Raw genomic sequence first — 17,173 nt, forward strand, 5'->3', positions numbered from 1 at the left:
CTGGGGTAAGGAAGATGGGAGCCTCATGGCGCTGGATCCCCCAGTGCTGTCTTTGCAGACCCCAGCGTCCACATAACAGCAGTGCTTATTGTGTGCCTCCGTCTAGCCTGGCAGCTGTTGCCCGTGTTGGAGGGGTGCGGAGCACAGGATGAGGCGCCCGCAAACAGGCGCAGGACACCAGCCGGAACAAGCATTTCCAGGGTTCTTGTGAGGCTTCTCTCCAACAATAAGGACGAGATCTTTCTTTCTGGCGTTAACGAGGGCCTCTGGCAGGGCCTGCAGTTCTTCCGTGGAAGGATGATGAAAGCCTTCCCGTTCTAGAGGCAGATACACGACTTCACCTCATGTGCAGGGCTTGGGTGCCAAGGCTCCCCCGGGGAGCGCGGGCTTCAGGGGCGCTGTCCGGCACGGAGGGAGCTCGAGGCAGGTACTTGGAAGGGAGGCCCGGGCTTTGCAGGCCCAGGATCCCGCGAAGGCCGGGGTGACCCGGATCTGGGCCGCAAAGGGGCGGTCCCAGGGCTGCGGAGAAAGCCGAAGCGCCGAGGGGCCCGAGAGCGCCCCGGACCAGACGGGGAGCGTCGGGCGGCCCGGGCGGCCGAGCTCCGCCCCCGCCGCGCTCTCGGACTCCCGCGAGGGGGAGCCCGCGGGCCGGTGACGGCCCCCACGCTCGGGATCCCGCGACCCCGGCCGTCCACGACTACTGACTGGTCCTGTCCCGGGTCCCGCATCCCGCCAGGCTCCGTCTTCGCCCACAAGCCACATCGGGCGTACGAGCCTCCGCGCCGCGCTCCAGGGCTCCCCCGCGACGGTGAATGGTACAGTCCGACCACGCCCCCGGCGCCCATGGGGGCGTGGCCACGGGCATGTGACGGGGAGTGACCCCGCCGCCCGGCGCCATGGGGGCTTCGGACCCGGAAGTGGTGCCTTGGGCTCGCGGCGGTGCCGCGGGGATGGCGGGAGCCGGAGCAGGAGCCGGAGCTCGCGGCGGCGCGGCGGCGGGGGTCGAGGCCCGGGCTCGCGATCCGCCGCCCGCGCATCGCGCACACCCGCGCCACCCTCGGCCTGCGGCGCAGCCCTCGGCCCGCAGGATGGACGGCGGGTCCGGGGGCCTGGGCTCGGGGGACAACGCCCCGACCACCGAGGCCCTCTTCGTGGCGCTGGGCGCGGGCGTGACGGCGCTCAGCCACCCGCTGCTCTACGTGAAGCTGCTCATCCAGGTGCGGGCCCGGGGCGCCGCGGGCGGGCGCCAGGCGAAGCGGGGGACGCCGGGGAGGGGACGGGCCCAGGCCGGGGCCTGCAGGAGGACTGGGCCGGCGGGACGGATTCGGGGCGAGGGCAGGGAGGAAGGGGAAGGCGGTGAGCGGCGTGGCAGCGCCGGGGTCGGGTTTGGGGGTGCAGGAGAGCGCGCGAAGGGGCCTGAGTGACGGGTTGGCGAAAGGAGCTAGGGAATCTGGGGGGTGTATGCCGGAAATGGGGGTGGCAGGCTTGGGAGGGAAGGACATGGAGGCGGTGGGCTTGGGATTGGATTTGGGGAGGGGCGAGAAGTTTGGATGGAGTGGAGGGTGGGGGTCAGGGCTAGGCGGGGAGCACAGTTAGGACGGAGGGCAGCGGGGCTTTGCATTTCCAGGGATGGACCTACAAGCAGCTTGTGGGGGACAAAGGAGTGGGCGCCGGCGACAAAAATCGGGGGGGAGAAAGAAAGGGCGTCCGAAGGGGGAGGGCAGAAGTTGGTATTGGGTTCAGCGCGAAGGCAGGGCGTTCATCCTGGGAGAGCTATCGGTTTACCGGAGATGGGGGTTCTGGATTTCACGGTGACGGCAGACTTGGTGGGAAGAGGGGAGACGCGTCTGGGGGGGAGGGAGGAGGGAATGGAGGGAGGGAAGCCTGGAGGCTTTAGGAGGAAGGCGGTGACGCACTTGGAGGAGAAAATGGAGTTGCAGCTCTTGTGTCTGGGGGTCTTGGAATCGGGCAGAAGGGGCACGCTGGGAGCCACGCAGGGTCGCCTGGATTCCAGGGGCGCTCGCTGGCTTGGGCACCTCACCTATTTGAGGATGGCGGGTGGTGGAGTAAAGAGGAGATGCGGGGCTCGGGAAGAGGCTCGTGTCGGGGTGCGCTGCTGGCGAACTAGGTGGGCGTGGCCGGGATGCGACCGGTTTTGATAGACACCTGAAGTGGAAGGCTAGAATTTTCCAGTTCAGCAGAGTGGAGGGGGGGGTGTGCTCATTTGTGAGAGACCACCCAGTGGGTTTGAGGTTTGATCGGAGTGAAGGGAAGTGGGTGTTAGGTTTTTACTGTCTTTGTGAAAATGCAACATAGGTTTGGAACAAGGGCTTTAACAACAGAAGTCATTCACACTGGGGGGGGGATCTGAGGAATGGGGGTAATCTGACAGGGGATGAGAAGATGCCATGAGTTGTCTGGCTACAATCTTACTTGTGGCTGAAATTTGGGAATGGTTGACCAGGGAAGACTAACACTTGGTTGGGATTTAGTGGTTTTGGGGGTGCTTGAGTTGAGAAATGAGGGTGCTGGGAGCTGGTGGGGTGTGGCGGGATGAGGCTGGACTTGCAGAGTGACAGGTGGAGGGTTGAGTGTCTGCTAGGATGCCGGGTGGGCTTCACAGGAAGATGGGTGCAGAAGTATGCTCATCACTGTGTTTACAGGTCTGGGAAAAAAGAAAAGAAAGAAAAATGTTTTGGGAGCCAGATGCCAGTGGCTCCAGGGCTGAGATCTGAGGATGGCAGGTTGAAGTCAGCGCAGGCAGAAAAGGGCTCGTGAGACTTTTTTTTTTTTTTGGCCAGTTCTGGAGCTTGAACACAGGGCCTGGGCGCTGTCCCTGAGCCTCTTTTGCTCAAGGCTAACACTCTACCACTTGAATCACAGCACCACTTCCGGCTTTTTCTGTTTATGTGGTACTGAGGAATCAAACCTAGGGCTTCATGCATGCTAGACAAGCACTCTACCACTGAGCCACTTCCCAGCCCCCAACCCTCCCCCACCTCATGTGGGACTCTTATCTCCAATAAACTACTCAAAAAAAGCCAGAAGTGGCACTGTAGTTTAATTATAGAGCACTAGTCTTGAGCACAGAGAGGCTTAGAGACAGCACCCTGAGTTCGTCTCAAAAAAGAAAAAAAGTTCAGACAAAAAAGAAAAAAGTTTCAGAAAGGGAACCTGGCAATGAGGGAGCCCCAAGATTGAGGGTCCCTGGATGTTGGGCAGGTGAGGATGAGCGATCCAGGGTTGGGGGGGGGGTCTGAGTACAGCCTTCTGCAGGGTGAAGTCAATGGGTACAGCTTGGGAGTCACAGTAACACCTTTCAAGAAGGCAGATTACCATTTGGGAGAGCAGGAGTGAGTGCCAGGCAGAGGGTGCTTGAAATTGAGTAAGTCCTAGAACCTTAGAGCTGGGCCCATAGGTGTTGGAATTGGGGAGTAAGTAGAACTTTGAAGATGGTAGGTTGGCTTTGCCAGTATCTGGTTACCAGGCCACAGCGATGGCTGTGGTCAGGATTGGGTTAACCGATTTAAGGATGCAATTAGTGAGCATGACTTGGAGACAAGTAGTTAACACTGGGAGGTGAGAAAAATGGGGATCTGTGTTCCTTTGATGTTGATGGACCTCACAGATTTGGAAGCCCTGGGGATATGGGGTGGAGGGACTTCCAAACTGTAGTGGTTGGATTGGTAAGGCCAGGGAAGAGCAAGAACCAAAGCCTAGAGGTGGGGCTTAAGAAGAATGCTACCTTTATCTGAGAGGAGACAATCTCAGCTTTAAACCCCAAAGGGGAAAGGCCTAGAAAGGGACTTGTCCCTGCTCAGCTGGGCTGGGAAGTGTTTTGTTTTTGCTTTTTTTTTTTTTTGTCGGTTGTGGGGCTTGAACTCTGGGCATGAGTGCTATCCCTCAGCTCTTCAGCTCAAGGCGAGCGCTCTACCACTTGAGCTACAGCGCCACTTCCAGTTTTCTGGTGGTTTATTGGAGATAGGAGTCTCATGGTCTTTCCTGCCTGGGCTGGCTTTGAACCGCGATCCTCAGATCTCAGTCTCCTGAGTAGCTAGGATTACAGGCGTGAGCCACCAGCGCCCAGCTTTGTTTTTGCTTTTTTTAAAGACAGTCCTAGTACTTCAGGGAGTAGGTAGTTAAATTTACAGTCAGTAATTCATCGTGTATCAGAATCACATCCACAAAGGACAACTTGGTTTTCAAAAGGTAGCCACCTATACTAGGGTACGGGAAAAAAAAAAAAAAAATGAACTTGAGCCAGAAAAATGCTCAGAGACTACCTAATGCACTTTGTAAGGTGGGACTTCCTGATCTGTGGTTTTCAGGCTTTGTCCTCTGCCACCTCCAGGGGCTCCCCATTTGATCAGGGGCTGGCCTGTGTGAGGGCACAGAGTTGGTACCTAGGCCCCCTGCCAAGGGAGGTGGGTCTTCTCATACCCCACCTGGGCACTGGTCTCCTATCTGGCATCAGAAAATCTCCCCATACATTGGGACCCCTGGGTATGGCTGGCTCCATCCTTCACCTACCTGTGGTTGTGATACGTTCTATACACCCTATTGTGGGGTGATAAAGATTAGAGCACAGTTGGGAGTATGTTTGAGGAGCAAGTAGACTTGTGGGAACAGTCAATAAGCCTGGGACTGGGAGGGCTGAGTGGCAGGTGTCTGCAGTAGGCTCAGCAAGACGTTACAGAGGACTGAGACCTGGCTGGTGTGCGTTGGCCTTGCTGCACTTGGAATTAGGTTGCAGTGAAGTCTGTGCTGGGGATGAGAATACACAGATTTGGAGTCTGAAGAACTTCAGAGTGGGAATGCTGTCTAGGCCTCGGGGTGAGGATGCTGGAGAGGGTGTGGCCAGGAGCTAGAGCTGGGCCTTGCTGTTCCTGGGCCAGCAGGCTGTGCTGGTGGCTGCCAACCCTGGGGATGATTCTGGGTGCTGGAAGCGAGAGATGAGCAGCATGCAGATCGGAGGGAGACGAATTAGAAACCTGGGTGAGAGGGGAGTCAGTGACTGAATCACCCGTGGACCCTTCCTTTTGTCTCTGTTCATTCTGAAGGTGGGTCATGAGCCGATGCCCCCCACCCTTGGGACCAATGTACTGGGGAGGAAGGTCCTCTATCTGCCAAGCTTCTTCACCTACGGTGAGTGCGCTCCCCGCCGGAAAGCCCGCCCCCACCCAGCACAGGCGGGAGCTGGAGCAGGCCAGCTGGCCCCGTCGAACCTGCTGTGAGCCTTGGCCCCCATCCTTGGCGCCAAGGAGGGGAAACAGATTGGCCAGAGGTGGCAGGTGGGAGTAGGTGAACATGACGGCTTTGGTCCAGTGTCTCTGCCTGCAAGGTGCCCGCCCCCAACCCCGCCAGCGGGGGACAGACAGGTATCAGAAGTCAGTCCAGGACAATGGTCCCCTCCAGCCCTGCCACCCACCCCCTCCCGTTCTCCCTTCTCATCAGCTTTTACGTTACCTAGCAGGAGGCCTAGCAGGTCCCATGGGCAAGGATCTTCCTTTCACGCCCCTGGGCCATCCTGCTCCCCTGAGCTCCCCAGGCAGGATGCCTTCAATGCCCATCATGGCGCTGTGCAGAGTCCCAGCCTGGCCCCCCTGCCTTGTCTGGAGGTGTGAGCTTGGGCGGCCACCCACCTGCTCTGAGCCTGCAGAGTAACGTCACCTGCCCTCTGCATCCCCAGGCTTTCCCCAGGGGATGTCTTCCCTGTGCCTGCGGCCAGCTGGCCTATGCAGCTGCCCCTCGTCCTGGGTCCATCCTTGTCAGGTGACCGAGATGGCGCCTTCTTTGAAAGTGCTGTTTCTCTCCTTGTTCATAGCTAGAGCTCCCTTGTGCATTGTTTTCCCACTCCAGCTCTTACTACCCATTTGGCCAGTCCAGAAGGCTCTCTGGAAGGCTTTTCTTCTGAGCTTGTCACCTGTTCACTGGCTGTTGGCAGAATCAGTCATTTATCCCTCTTTTGACTCCCCCCAATAGTTGAGGGCAAAGTTGGGCAGGCAAAAAGTACCATTTTCTGGAGAAATCTGCCTTTGCTGGTGGTTATTTTAAGATTGTCAGTGTAGGGAGGGGGCTGCTCCAGCCTTGTAGAGTGAAGCTGTTATACAAAGATACACGCTAGGCGTGGCGCAGCGGGCCGGATGCCCCCTTGCATGGACTGTGTGTCGATGGAGACTTGGGGTTGGGCCCCTGACCATTGGTATGCGGGTCACAGCCCTTCAAAGGCCTCTGAATGGGGCTGTGGGGCTCTCTACCACAATGAGCCGGGTTTAAGTGCCGCCCCATAGGTTTATGTTAACGTCATTTCAGTCTGGATGTGGTGGGCAGATGTCCACTGGGCACTTCCGGACACCACACCTGCCCAGGGAGGAGGAAGGGCCGGGTGTCTGGCCAACTAGACAGTCTGGCTGTCTGGACTGTCTGCTCCTCCCCCGCATCCTGCTGACGCTCCACAGCTGCCGTGTCCTTCTGTGGTGCGAACAAAACTTCCTTAGTGGGTGTCCAGGCTCTGCAGCACTGGGGAGCGATGGGGCCCTGCACCCCCCCCCCCCCCCCCCGCTCCGCTGTCCGTAAACTATGAAACCGGAGAAGTAGGGGGTCCTTGCTCCGTTTTTATTGGTAGTTTATCCAAGAGCACAAAAGCTTCTCCCGTGGCTCAGTGGTCATGTGGCCCAGGGTCCCCTCCCCTCTCACCCCTGCCTTTCCAACCCATCCGTTCTCAGAAAGCCATGTGTACAGGTAGCAGGTGCACTTGGGCTGCCCCGGGGAAGCCCTGGCTGGCTGTGACATGGCCTTGCTGGGCTGGCCGACTTGTTGCCAAGAAGAAAGGGGTGCATGGGGTGCATATGCATGTGGCTGCCTCTGTGGGGTGCTAGAGAGCTGATGTCACCTGAAAAAAGGGGGTGGGGGCGGGGAGCGCAGGATAAAAGAATGTTCCTTTAGCTTCCAGATACGCATTTATAAAATTCCATCGCCTTTGCCAGTGTGATGCAGTGTGCAGTAAAAGGTTATGAAGCTGGACGAAACATGGACCATGTTGCCTAGAGGGAGAGACCTAAGAGACCCTGGCTCACACAGGCCAGGCCGCTCTGGGCCTGCATACCCACCTGCCCTGGGCTTCCAGAAACTTCACTGCTGCTTCTCATTTCTCACAACCCCCTTTTTCTTTACTGGTGTCCTGGGTGTGGCTGCCCCAGCTGTGAGCCCCATCCTTTATTCCCCCCCTACATTGCCAAGGTCTTCATGCCTGGGACAGTCTCCCTTTTTCCTTTCCTGGGAGAAAAACTTCATAAGCAATGGAAACCGGTGTTTGGGTTCCAGCCCTTGAGTTTTTGGGTTGAGAAAGCACAGTTCAATTTGCCGGAAAAAGGGAAGGGAAAGATAGGAGTGCGTGTGTCAGGGAAGTGTTTTGAAGCTTTTATGAAAGGCAGCCGGCTAGGTGACATTTGGGACTGGAGATCATTTCCAGGTCGCAGGAGATGTTTTCCTCTGACCTGCGGTCGGCAGCAGCAGGAGGGAAGAGCTGTGTCTGGGGTGACACGGTCCTGTCTGCTCTCTTACAGCCAAGTACATTGTGCAGGTGGATGGGAAGATAGGGCTCTTCCGGGGCCTGAGCCCCCGCCTGATGTCCAACGCCCTCTCCACTGTCACCCGGGGCAGCATGAAGAAGGTGAGCCCCCAGCCACTGCCCAGGGTGGCCTGGCCTCCCCTCCCCTTCCCCTGGTCTTGTGCCTGGGAGGAGCTCTGGGCCGGTGGCTGTCTCACCGTGGGCTCCAGGCTGCAAGTCACATGAGGTTGCCAAGGTAACGGCCATTGCAGACTCTGGAGGTCTTCCCCGAAGCAGCATCCTGACAGCTCTGTCCGTGCATGCTTGGTCCGCAGGTGTTCCCTCCCGATGAGATTGAGCAGGTGTCCAACAAGGATGACATGAAGACTTCGCTGAAGAAAGTTGTGAAGGAGGTGGGTGTGTCGTTAGCCAGGCCGCAGCCCTTGGGCAGGGGTCTGTTCAGTTCTCAGTAGGGTGGGCCCTGTGCTGGCCATGTGTGAAAGGAGCCCCAGAGGGCACTGGCGGATCAGGCTGGTGCCCTGGACCTGGGCCTGGCTGGGGGAAGGAGAGGGGGTGAGGGGTGGACTGCATCCTGGGCAGACTGGTTCCCCAGGTTTCTCCCATGGGGCTTGCTCTTCCCATGAGTGCCAGCTCCGAGTCAGGCCTGATGGCATGCCCCTCCCCTGTGCTCTCTTGCAGACGTCCTACGAGATGATGATGCAGTGTGTGTCCCGCATGCTGGCGCACCCACTGCATGGTGAGCACCCCCCCACCTCCAGGACACCACACCCAGGGTGGCGGGGGGGTACCTTGGGACAACCCTCACAGACTGTAGAGAGACTGTGGTTGAACCACTGGTTGGTGGCTGGGGAGAAGTAGTAGAAGTAGTCTTTCTAAAAGCAGCTGGTGTTCTTCCCAGGGGAGGTGGGAGGCCGAGTCCTACCTCTGTCACACGGTAATACAGGCCAAGGCCCAGTAGTCACTCCGCATGGGACACCCAGGCCAGGGCCATGACTTGGTGTCCCCAAGTCACCTCTGTGTTTTCCTTCCGCAGTCATCTCAATGCGCTGCATGGTCCAGTTTGTGGGACGGGAGGCCAAGTACAGGTGGGTAATTCTCGGGACTGGCCAAGGACATGCTGCGATCTAACTTCTGTGACAGCTCATTCCGCACTTCAGAGGACCATGTCCTCTTGCTGTTTCTTTTCGGAGCTGCCCTAGGTGGGCCGATGTTTGCAGAGGGATGCGTGGAGTCTCGATGCCAAGCACCAATTGGAGTGGAGTCTGTTGGATTGGATGTTCACGTTCTAGAGCTGACTCAGCCGTTTATGCCTAAGCTGGGGTCTAATGTCTTGATCGTTCTAAGCTCTGAGAACTTGGCTCTCAGTTCTTTTCCTACTCTTAAGTTAGAAGAGTGTGTGGCATATTCCTAGAGCTGCTCTGCCAGGCTCTGGGCAGGACAAGAGGCAGGTCACGTGACACATCTAGGCCCACCCTCCTCTCTTTCATTTCCTGGGGTCAGTGTTTGGCACCTGTTTGGGGCTCTTCACTCCGGGAAGCCTAGGAGCTACGGCTCCCTCATGATGGGAATTGGCCTAGTCTCTGAGCCCGAAGTTTGGGGCTGGTAAATGGCACCAGAGGGAATAATTTGGCTTGAGCCACTGTTGTGGTAGGAGCAGTGGCTCAGCCCCAGGACCTCGCTCCCAGACTCCAGCAGCCTTCCCCCTGCCGCCTTACCAGTGTCCTTCCCAGCTGCAGGCCGTGTTACCGAGTCTCCTCCTCCTTTTTGTGTCACATCTGACACTACCTCCTGTCCCCCCATGTCTCCTGGGCTGCAGTGGCAGGGTGGTACTTGCCAAACTCGAAGCTGGGGAGGCCCAGACGGCGTTTTCCAGCCCATCCGGGGCCTCCGCTGCAGGGCCCCTTCCCTGCCCCAAGGGTACTCCTCACCCCCTTCTCTGGTTGCTCAACCATAGATAAGTCCTCAGGCAGCTGCATAGGTGTCCACACGGGTGGACATTGTTAACTTCCACGCCCCGCGGTCCACAGCAGCGGGGGACGGCTGCCAGATTGTTGGGTTTCCAGTCTCTGAATGATGTAAACTTCTCCCCAAATAAGAGCTCTTTTTTTCTCCCTTTGGGGTCTTCCTGACCATAGGATTACCCCCACACACAATGCAACTCCTGGTGGGGACTGTCTGGGTCTGGGGGCTGTAGTGACCGGGTGACCTCTATCTCCGCCTTGCCTTCCTCACAGCGGCGTGCTCAGCTCCATCGGGAAGATTTTCAAGGAGGAAGGGCTGTTGGGATTCTTCGTGTACGTGAGTTTATCCACCACCCCACAACCAGCCACGGCCGGCTCTCCTAACACACAAGGGGTTTCCAGATCCCAGGCCATAGCTGTTGCCCTCAGACAGGGCCTGAAGAGCTGTGCGGAGCCAGCCCCCTATTGCTTCATAGTATGTCTGCTTATCAGGACCAAAGCTTCAGGCTCCCTGCAAGCCGTGGCTCCTATAAAAATGCAAGTGAGCCAGGCACCAGTGGCTCACACTTATAATTCTAGCTACTAAGGAGGCTGAGATCTGAGGATCACGATTCAAAGCCAGCTTGCGCAGGAAAGTCCATGGACTCTTAGCTCCAATAAACCACCAGAAAACTGGAAGTGGCTCTGTGGCTCAAGTGGTAGAGCGCTCACCTTGAGCAGAAGAGCTCAGGGACAGCTCCCAGGCCCAGAGTTCAAGCCCCAGGACCAACCAAAAAAATAAATAAAATGGAAGTGATCAGAGGATGTAGCTCAGGAGAGAAGCACACTCAGCGTGCCCAAGACCGTGGGTTCCACCCTCACACCAGCCACCATCCATGAACTGTCCTTCTCACCGGGGACACCCACCCAGCCCCCATCCATTGCTTCAGGGCTACAGGTGGGTGCAGGGTCTGATCTTCAGGAATGGGTCACTGCCCCAAATCATAGAGTCTGGCTGGGTGCTAGTGGCTCACTCCAGTAACCCTAGCTACTCAAGAGGCTGAGATTTGCAGATTGCATTTTTGAGCCAGGCAGGAAAGTTTGTGAGACTCTTACCTACCATTATTTACAATCAACTGAAAAAAAACCCCATTATTTACAATAAAAAAAAAAAGCCAAGCAAGAGCATGAGGCCCTGAGTTCAAGCTCCAGTCCTGGCATAAACAAAAGCGCAGACATCTGTGACTGGCAACCTTGGCTGACTCCCTGCGGTTTCTGTTGTAACAAATCAGTTAACATTTAATTAACACTCACACAAAAATCCCTGTTTCTTGCTTCTTATAAAATTTGGGCTTGCGGGGCAGCTGGCAGCTGAGTGCAGGGCGTGGTTGGGGCGGGGCACTCGGGGGTCCTGTGTCCCGATGGCCAAGGCCCCTGCCCCCTGTGCGTTCTGAGCTCTGTGTCCCTCAGCTATAAGGAGAGCTCATGCTGAAGACCACCCACAAAGCAGCAGCCACAAGCAGAACCTGGAATCCAGGCTTGACGATGAGTTTTTTGTTTTGCCTTTTAAAGATCTCTAGTTCAGTGTGGCTGGATGTGGTCTCTGTTGAAACATCTGTGTGTGCTTTGCCAGTATGCCCAATGGTGGGACTATCCTGGTTTAACCAAAAGATGACCACGAAGGGGCTGGGAATGTGGTCAGTGGTGGAGTGCTTGCTCACATGCACAAAGCCCTGGGTTCAATTTCTTAGCACCATATAAACAGAAAAGGCTGGACGTGGCACTGTGGCTCAAGTGGTAAAGTGCTAGCCATGAGCAAAAAAAAAGCTCAGGGGGCTGGGGAGGTGGCTCAGTGGTAGAGTGCTTGCCTTGCATGCATGAGGCTCTGGGTTCAATTCCTCAGCACCACATAAGCAGAAAAAGCCAGAAGTGGCGCTGTGGCTCAAGCAGTAGAGCACTAGCATTGAGCTGAAGAGCTGAGGGACAGCGCCCAGGCCCAGAGTTCAAGCCCCAGCCCTGAAGACCACGAGTGTGTGGTGGCATCTGGGTACTCCTCACTGCCGCATGGGCTGTGGCCCCAGTGCTGTTTCAGGGAACCTTCCCATCAGCCACAGCCGTCCATGCACGGTGGCCCTCATTGCAGATACCATTCAAAGGCCAAGGAGAAGAGGTGTGCTGAGCAGTGCTTGGGAGGCTTGGTTAGGCCGAGGCAAAGCTGCTGACTCAAACACTTTCTTAGGGTCTGCAGTTGAAAGTCCTAGCTAGGCAGTGTGGTTGTGCACGGCCTGTAATCCTAGCACCTGGGGGGCTGAGGCAGGACTGTGAATTTGGGGCCAACCTGGGCTACATAGTAAGTTCAAGACCCTGTCTCAAAGAGGAAAGTAAAAAAGCGAATACAGAAATTCCAGACGTGGCAGCATTCACTTTGTAATGCGGGACTTTGCTGTTTAAGGCTGTGACATCACTGACTAATCAGACATCCTCCCAAGGCTGCTGAGCGAGGAGCCGCTCTCCCGCTTCCCCTCCCCTCACCTCTGCTCACCTTGTTTTTTAGTGGCTTAATCCCTCACCTGCTGGGCGATGTGGTTTTCTTGTGGGGCTGTAACCTGCTGGCCCACTTCATCAATGCCTACCTGGTGGATGACAGCGTGAGTGACACCCCAGGGGGGCTGGGGAACGACCAGAATCCAGGTTCCCAGGTTGGTTGGAACAAGGACTTGTCCTTCTTTCCGTGTTCTCCCGATGCCCAGGGGATGGGGCAGGCTCAGGGGTCTTCATCTCCCCCACCCCCCGTGTCCTACAAACGCCCCAGTTTACCTGAGCTGTCTTGAGGCAGAGGCCCAACTAAGACTCAAGAAATCACAAGATAGACAGGGAATAGCCATAATCCTTTAACTTTTGCTTCATATTTTATGCTTTCAACACCTTTATGTGGCCAGGTGTGGTGGTGTCCACTTGTCATCTAGCACTTGGGGTGCTGAGGTACTGAGAACTCTAGGCCAGCCTGGGATACATAGCAAGACCCAGGCTCCAAAAACTAAATGAAGAAGGGAGGCAGCTGAGCGCTGGGGATTCATGCCGTAATCCTGGCTACTCAGGAAGCTGAGATCTGAGGATCGTGGTTCAAAGCCAGCCCCGGTAGATAAGTCCATGAGACTCATATCTCCAATTAACCACTAGAAAACCAGAAGTGGTGCTGTGGCTCAAGGGGTAGAGCGCTTGCCTTGAGCTAAAGATCTCAAGGACAACACCCAGACCCAGAGCTCAGAACAGCACATCCCTTGATCCTACCAGCACTGATCGTCAGGGGAACAGGACAGGCAGAGCGTTCTCTTTGTGGATCATGGAAATCAGGGCCAAGAAGTTGAATGGGCCTTCATAGTCACTGCTGCCACCAGCGGGGTGGGGCCGAGGTTTTCCCTGTGTGGGGCTGAGGGCTCCCCCTTGTCTTTTTTCAGTGGCCTGGGGAGAGCACTGACCAGGCTCAGTGCATTTCAGCCACAGAGGTCTGCGCAGGGTGCAGTGCGCAGACCCCGGACAGCTGCGCAGTGCTGTTGAAGGGCGTCTGTGCCCCTGAGGTGTTGATGGACTGTGCTGGGCCAAGCTAAAGGGGTTGGGGAGAGGGCCCTGGGGACCTGTGTGTCAGAATCACCTGGAGGCGGGGGCGGCCCCACGTGAGGCTCTGCATTGGAGATGGCTGCCCCTGGATTGGGTGGGTGTGTCTTGGTTGGACCTTCAGTGTCCGCAGATTAAAAAAGATGGCCTCCTAGAGATCCCGCTGCAGTTATGGTGACCCGAGGCTGCAGCCTGCCCCTTGCCCCGGGCCCTTGTGGGTGAGCTGTCACCATGGTGCATGGGCATGAGGGCGCATGCAGGCCGATTGCTCGGTCCGAGTGGGCAGCTCGGCAGAGGCTGTGCGGACAGTTCGTGTGTGTGCTGGAGCAGGGGAGGCTGCCCAGCTCTCTCGCCATCCCATGGGCCGAGCTGATCTCACCCCAGGGCTCGGTGCCATCCCGTTGCCAGCATGGCTGCTGCCCGGGACAGTGCTATCGCCTTGCCTTGTTAGGGGCCACTTGCCGGCCACGGTGGGGGTTTGGTTTTGCCCGGAGCATTCCTCACTAAGGCACGGCGGCACTGAGCCTGGGTGGTCAGGTGGCCGCAGGCAACGCCTTAGGCTTCCAGCCCAGCAACGAGGGGTCCTGCTTCCCTGGCTTCAGTCCGGCCAGCCTCCCTCCAGCTCTCTGGCTATGACTGAGGCCAGGGGAGCAGGTGCTGGAGAAGGGAGGGGGAGGGGTGGAGGTGAGGCGGGGGGCTGTGGAGCTGTGCTCCTGGGTGCCCAGTCATGTTGCCTTTGTCTCCACAGTTCAGCCAGGCCCTGGCCATCCGGAGCTACACCAAGTTCGTGATGGGGGTGAGTCGGACCAGCTGCCCTGCCCTGCGGGCTGGGGTGGGCTAGGAGGCCCCCTCTCTTGGGGCTGGACATGTCTTTGCCTCATTATTGGTGGGCCTGCGTGGGGGCCCTGGCGCTCAGGCTGTGTCTTTTAGATCGCAGTGAGCATGCTGACCTACCCCTTCCTGCTCGTTGGAGACCTCATGGCTGTGAACAACTGTGGGTATGTGTGCACCCCTCTATTTGGTTCTGCTCAGGCTGCTGGGGATGCACGCTCTGCTGGGTACAGCTGGGAGTGATCTCAGCCTCCAGCCCCCAAGGGGGGTCTGGTTCGAGGATGTGGGCAGGCGGCAGCCGGGAGCCAGCGCATGAGCCCCTGCCTGTTGGCTCACACACACTTTCCCCCGCAGGCTGCAGGCTGGCCTTCCCCCATACTCTCCGGTGTTCAAATCCTGGATTCACTGCTGGAAGTACCTGAGCACACAGGTGAGCGAGCTCCAGCAGAAGAGGCTCTTGCTGTTCTTGGTCACATGAGTCCAATGACCTGATTGGGAGGGGGGAATGAGGGGAATGACATTGGGGCGGGTAAGGGATGCAGGGCCCTGAGAAACGAATGCTGCAAATCAGGCGGATAAAGAGTCCACGTACTTGGTTTAAAGCATTTTAAGTTTCCACTTGCCACATTTCTTTTTTTCTTTTTGTCAGTCATGGGACTTGAACTCAGGGCTTGGGTCCTGACCCTGAGCTGTTCTGGACTACAGCACAACTTCCAGTTTTCTAGTTGTTAATTGCAAATAAGTCTCACGAACTTTCCTGCCCAGGCTGATTTTGAACTGCAATCCTCAGATCTCAGCCTCCTGAGTAGCTAGAATGACAGCCACCAGTGCCCAGCTACTTGCCATATTTCCGAAGAATTTGAGGTGGCCCAGTCTGGACTTCCTTAAAAATTACCCATCAGACCCAATTCCTGGCACTGAAAAATCTACATGTCAGAGGTGCAGTGGTACACACCTGTAGTCCCAGCAACTCCAGGGGCTAAGGCAGGAGGATCCCATGAGCCCGGTGCAGGGCCAGCCTGTGCAATGCAGTGAGATCCACACCTTTAGTATTAATAAAGTGAGTAGGAAAAATTATTCACATGACTAAGGCTCAGCTGGGCGTTGGTGGCTCACGCCTGTAATCCTAGCTACTCAGGAGGCTGAGATCTGAGGATGGTGGTTCAAAGCCAGCCTGGGCAGGAAAGTCTGTGAGACTCTTGTCTCCAATAAACCACTAGAAAACCAGAAGTAGCGCTATGGCTACGTAGTAGAGTGCTCTGGAAGAGCTGAGAGACAGTGCCCAGGCCCAGAGTTCAAGCCCCATGACCGACAAAAGAAAAACTAAGGCTCCGTTTCCTAAGGTGGGCTTTGACACCGTCCCACTGCGGTCCTGACTTGTCAGGAAGACCATCGGGCCATTCTGTAGGGTCCCCTGAGCTCAGCAGGCCTGGTTTTGCCAGGCCAGGTGGGGTGTCTGGAATGGAGCAGCCTCAAGTTCTAGTTTGCCCTGAAGCTGTGGGGCCCGTTGGTCAGGGACCAGGCTTCTGGTCCTTCATCTGTTCCTTGCTTTGCTTTATGCTGAGTGGCCTCTGGGTTAGGAGGAGGCCAGATGGACGAAGGGACTAAGGAAGACACAGACAAAGCTCTTCCCAGCATCTGGTCGGACCCCGAAGCCAGCAAGCCTCCTGGGTGGCCCACACATGTGTGCTCCCTTTGCTTCCCCTTGCCCTTCCTTGTTCCTCTCCTGATCCTGGTCTCTGAGCTCCTGCCACTTGTCCTGTGGGAGGGACGAGGAAGCATGGTTTCCTCACCGACATCTGTCCCTTCCTATCCAGGGTCAGCTCTTCCGGGGCTCCAGCCTGCTTTTCCGCCGGGTGTCGTCAGGATCGTGCTTCGCCCTGGAGTAACCTGAATCAAATCGCCTGCCCAGACTCCCAGTCTCAGCGGGCTCTGGGGAAGTCCACTCATCTCGGGCACCTGCAGGGACACTCCAACCCAGCAACACCTTCATGTGCTCCAGCCCGGCTGGGCTTCAGTTTCCATATTGCCATGTGTCTGTCCAGGTGTGGGGCTGGGGGGGCGGGTGGGGGAGTTGCGTGCAGTGGAGGGGTCACCAGTTAGCCCTGGGAAGGTAGAGAGGGACTGGTTTATATTTGCAGCGCTGGGATAGACTGGTAGCAGAACCCAGGGCCTTGCACGTGCCAGGAAAGTGCTCTGCCATTGACTCCTCTAGCCCTAGGGGTGAAGAATTGGGGTGCACTCCTCTTCCCAGGTTTGCTGAGTCTCTCATGTAAGGGCTCCAGGGTGAGGAATAGCCGTTGGGGTCAGGTCTCACCCCACCCCCCCCAGGCTGCGCAGCCCTCATCTGTGGCTTGGCTGGGAGCCCCTCCTCCTCCTGCTTTGTAAATAGGGCTCGCTCCCCCATCAGAGGCCGCCATCCCGACTAGAAAGCCCACTCCGGGTTCTGCCTGGTTTTCGCAACACTACTTCCTGACACGGGGGCACTACCTCCGAATGGAAATCATGTGACTCCTCTGAATGTGACCTCCTTCCGCCTGTCTGTTTAATGGTGACGCCGCACATGCAGGGTCTGGTTTCCTGAGCACTTGTGAATCGCAGAAGTTAGGCAGATCGGTGTCTGTAACTCCTGCCCCTTCTAAAGCCCATGGTAAGATCTGACCCCCATCTCCCTCGAATAAATGTACTGGTGGTGATTTGGAGTCTTGTGGGGACTCTCATCCTTGTGGGCGGGGTCTTAGTCACACACCCCCCTCACGTGGGTGTGGCACTGGGTTGGAAGGCCGTGGGGCTTTGAGCTGAGAGGTGGGAGGTGGGGGAGGACCCGTGGGGCCAAAGCGCCCTCTCACGGAGCCGTCAGAATATCCACGCAGACCAGCATCTGGCCTGGCCTGACCCCGCTGTCCCTCCCCCAACACACTGGGCCTTTCCTGGCACACAGCTCTGCTCTATAATCCCGCTCTGTACCTGGGGCCCAAGGCCTTTCTTGGGACTCCTCGGAGCTCAGGCGCTGGCATGGCCCATGCAAGGCACATTTCTCATCTGTGTCCTAGATGGCCCTGGGCAGCACCCCCGGCTCCCCTGCCCAAGGCCCAGAGTCCTGCCGTGATCTTGAACCCTGAGTCCACCTGGGCCGCGCTGCCAGCTCCTGAGCCTGAGCAGGTCAGCGGCGCCCTGGGCCACTGGAGGGGACAGCCCAGGAAGACATGGAGTGCTT

At 57.3% G+C, this 17,173-nt stretch overlaps 1 protein-coding gene across 2 annotated transcripts; it reads left to right on the plus strand.

Annotated features, from left to right (window-relative positions):
* Nucleotides 1-845: 845 nt before the first annotated feature.
* Mtch1 (mitochondrial carrier 1) lies at nucleotides 846-16,658 on the plus strand. 2 transcript variants are annotated; one of them, XM_042684168.1, is made up of 12 exons: nucleotides 846-1,217; nucleotides 5,061-5,145; nucleotides 7,566-7,672; nucleotides 7,885-7,962; nucleotides 8,249-8,306; nucleotides 8,604-8,655; nucleotides 9,805-9,864; nucleotides 12,065-12,209; nucleotides 13,874-13,921; nucleotides 14,056-14,123; nucleotides 14,311-14,386; nucleotides 15,774-16,658. In XM_042684168.1, the coding sequence occupies exons 1-12, from the start codon at nucleotides 897-899 to the stop codon at nucleotides 15,843-15,845; spliced, it is 1,170 nt and encodes a 389-aa protein (XP_042540102.1). In that variant the 5' UTR covers nucleotides 846-896; the 3' UTR covers nucleotides 15,846-16,658. The 2 variants fall into 2 exon arrangements, with proteins under 2 accessions (XP_042540102.1, XP_042540103.1); XM_042684169.1 differs by having other exon boundaries at nucleotides 12,065-12,158.
* Nucleotides 16,659-17,173: the final 515 nt, after the last annotated feature.

Source organism: Dipodomys spectabilis, unplaced genomic scaffold, assembly GCF_019054845.1.
Source record: "Dipodomys spectabilis isolate Male_0828 unplaced genomic scaffold, ASM1905484v1 ptg000085l, whole genome shotgun sequence".
Taxonomy (NCBI): domain Eukaryota; kingdom Metazoa; phylum Chordata; class Mammalia; order Rodentia; family Heteromyidae; genus Dipodomys; species Dipodomys spectabilis.

Excerpts from the sequence above, each read along its gene's own strand:
- Mtch1 (XM_042684168.1), top strand. The coding sequence starts at position 897 with ATGGGGGCTTCGGACCCGGAAGTGGTGCCTTGGGCTCGCGGCGGTGCC. Across the intron at positions 7,673-7,884 it reads CCCGGGGCAGCATGAAGAAG|GTGTTCCCTCCCGATGAGAT; the intron begins GTGAGCCCCCAG and ends CTTGGTCCGCAG. Across the intron at positions 12,210-13,873 it reads ACCAGAATCCAGGTTCCCAG|TTCAGCCAGGCCCTGGCCAT; the intron begins GTTGGTTGGAAC and ends TTGTCTCCACAG.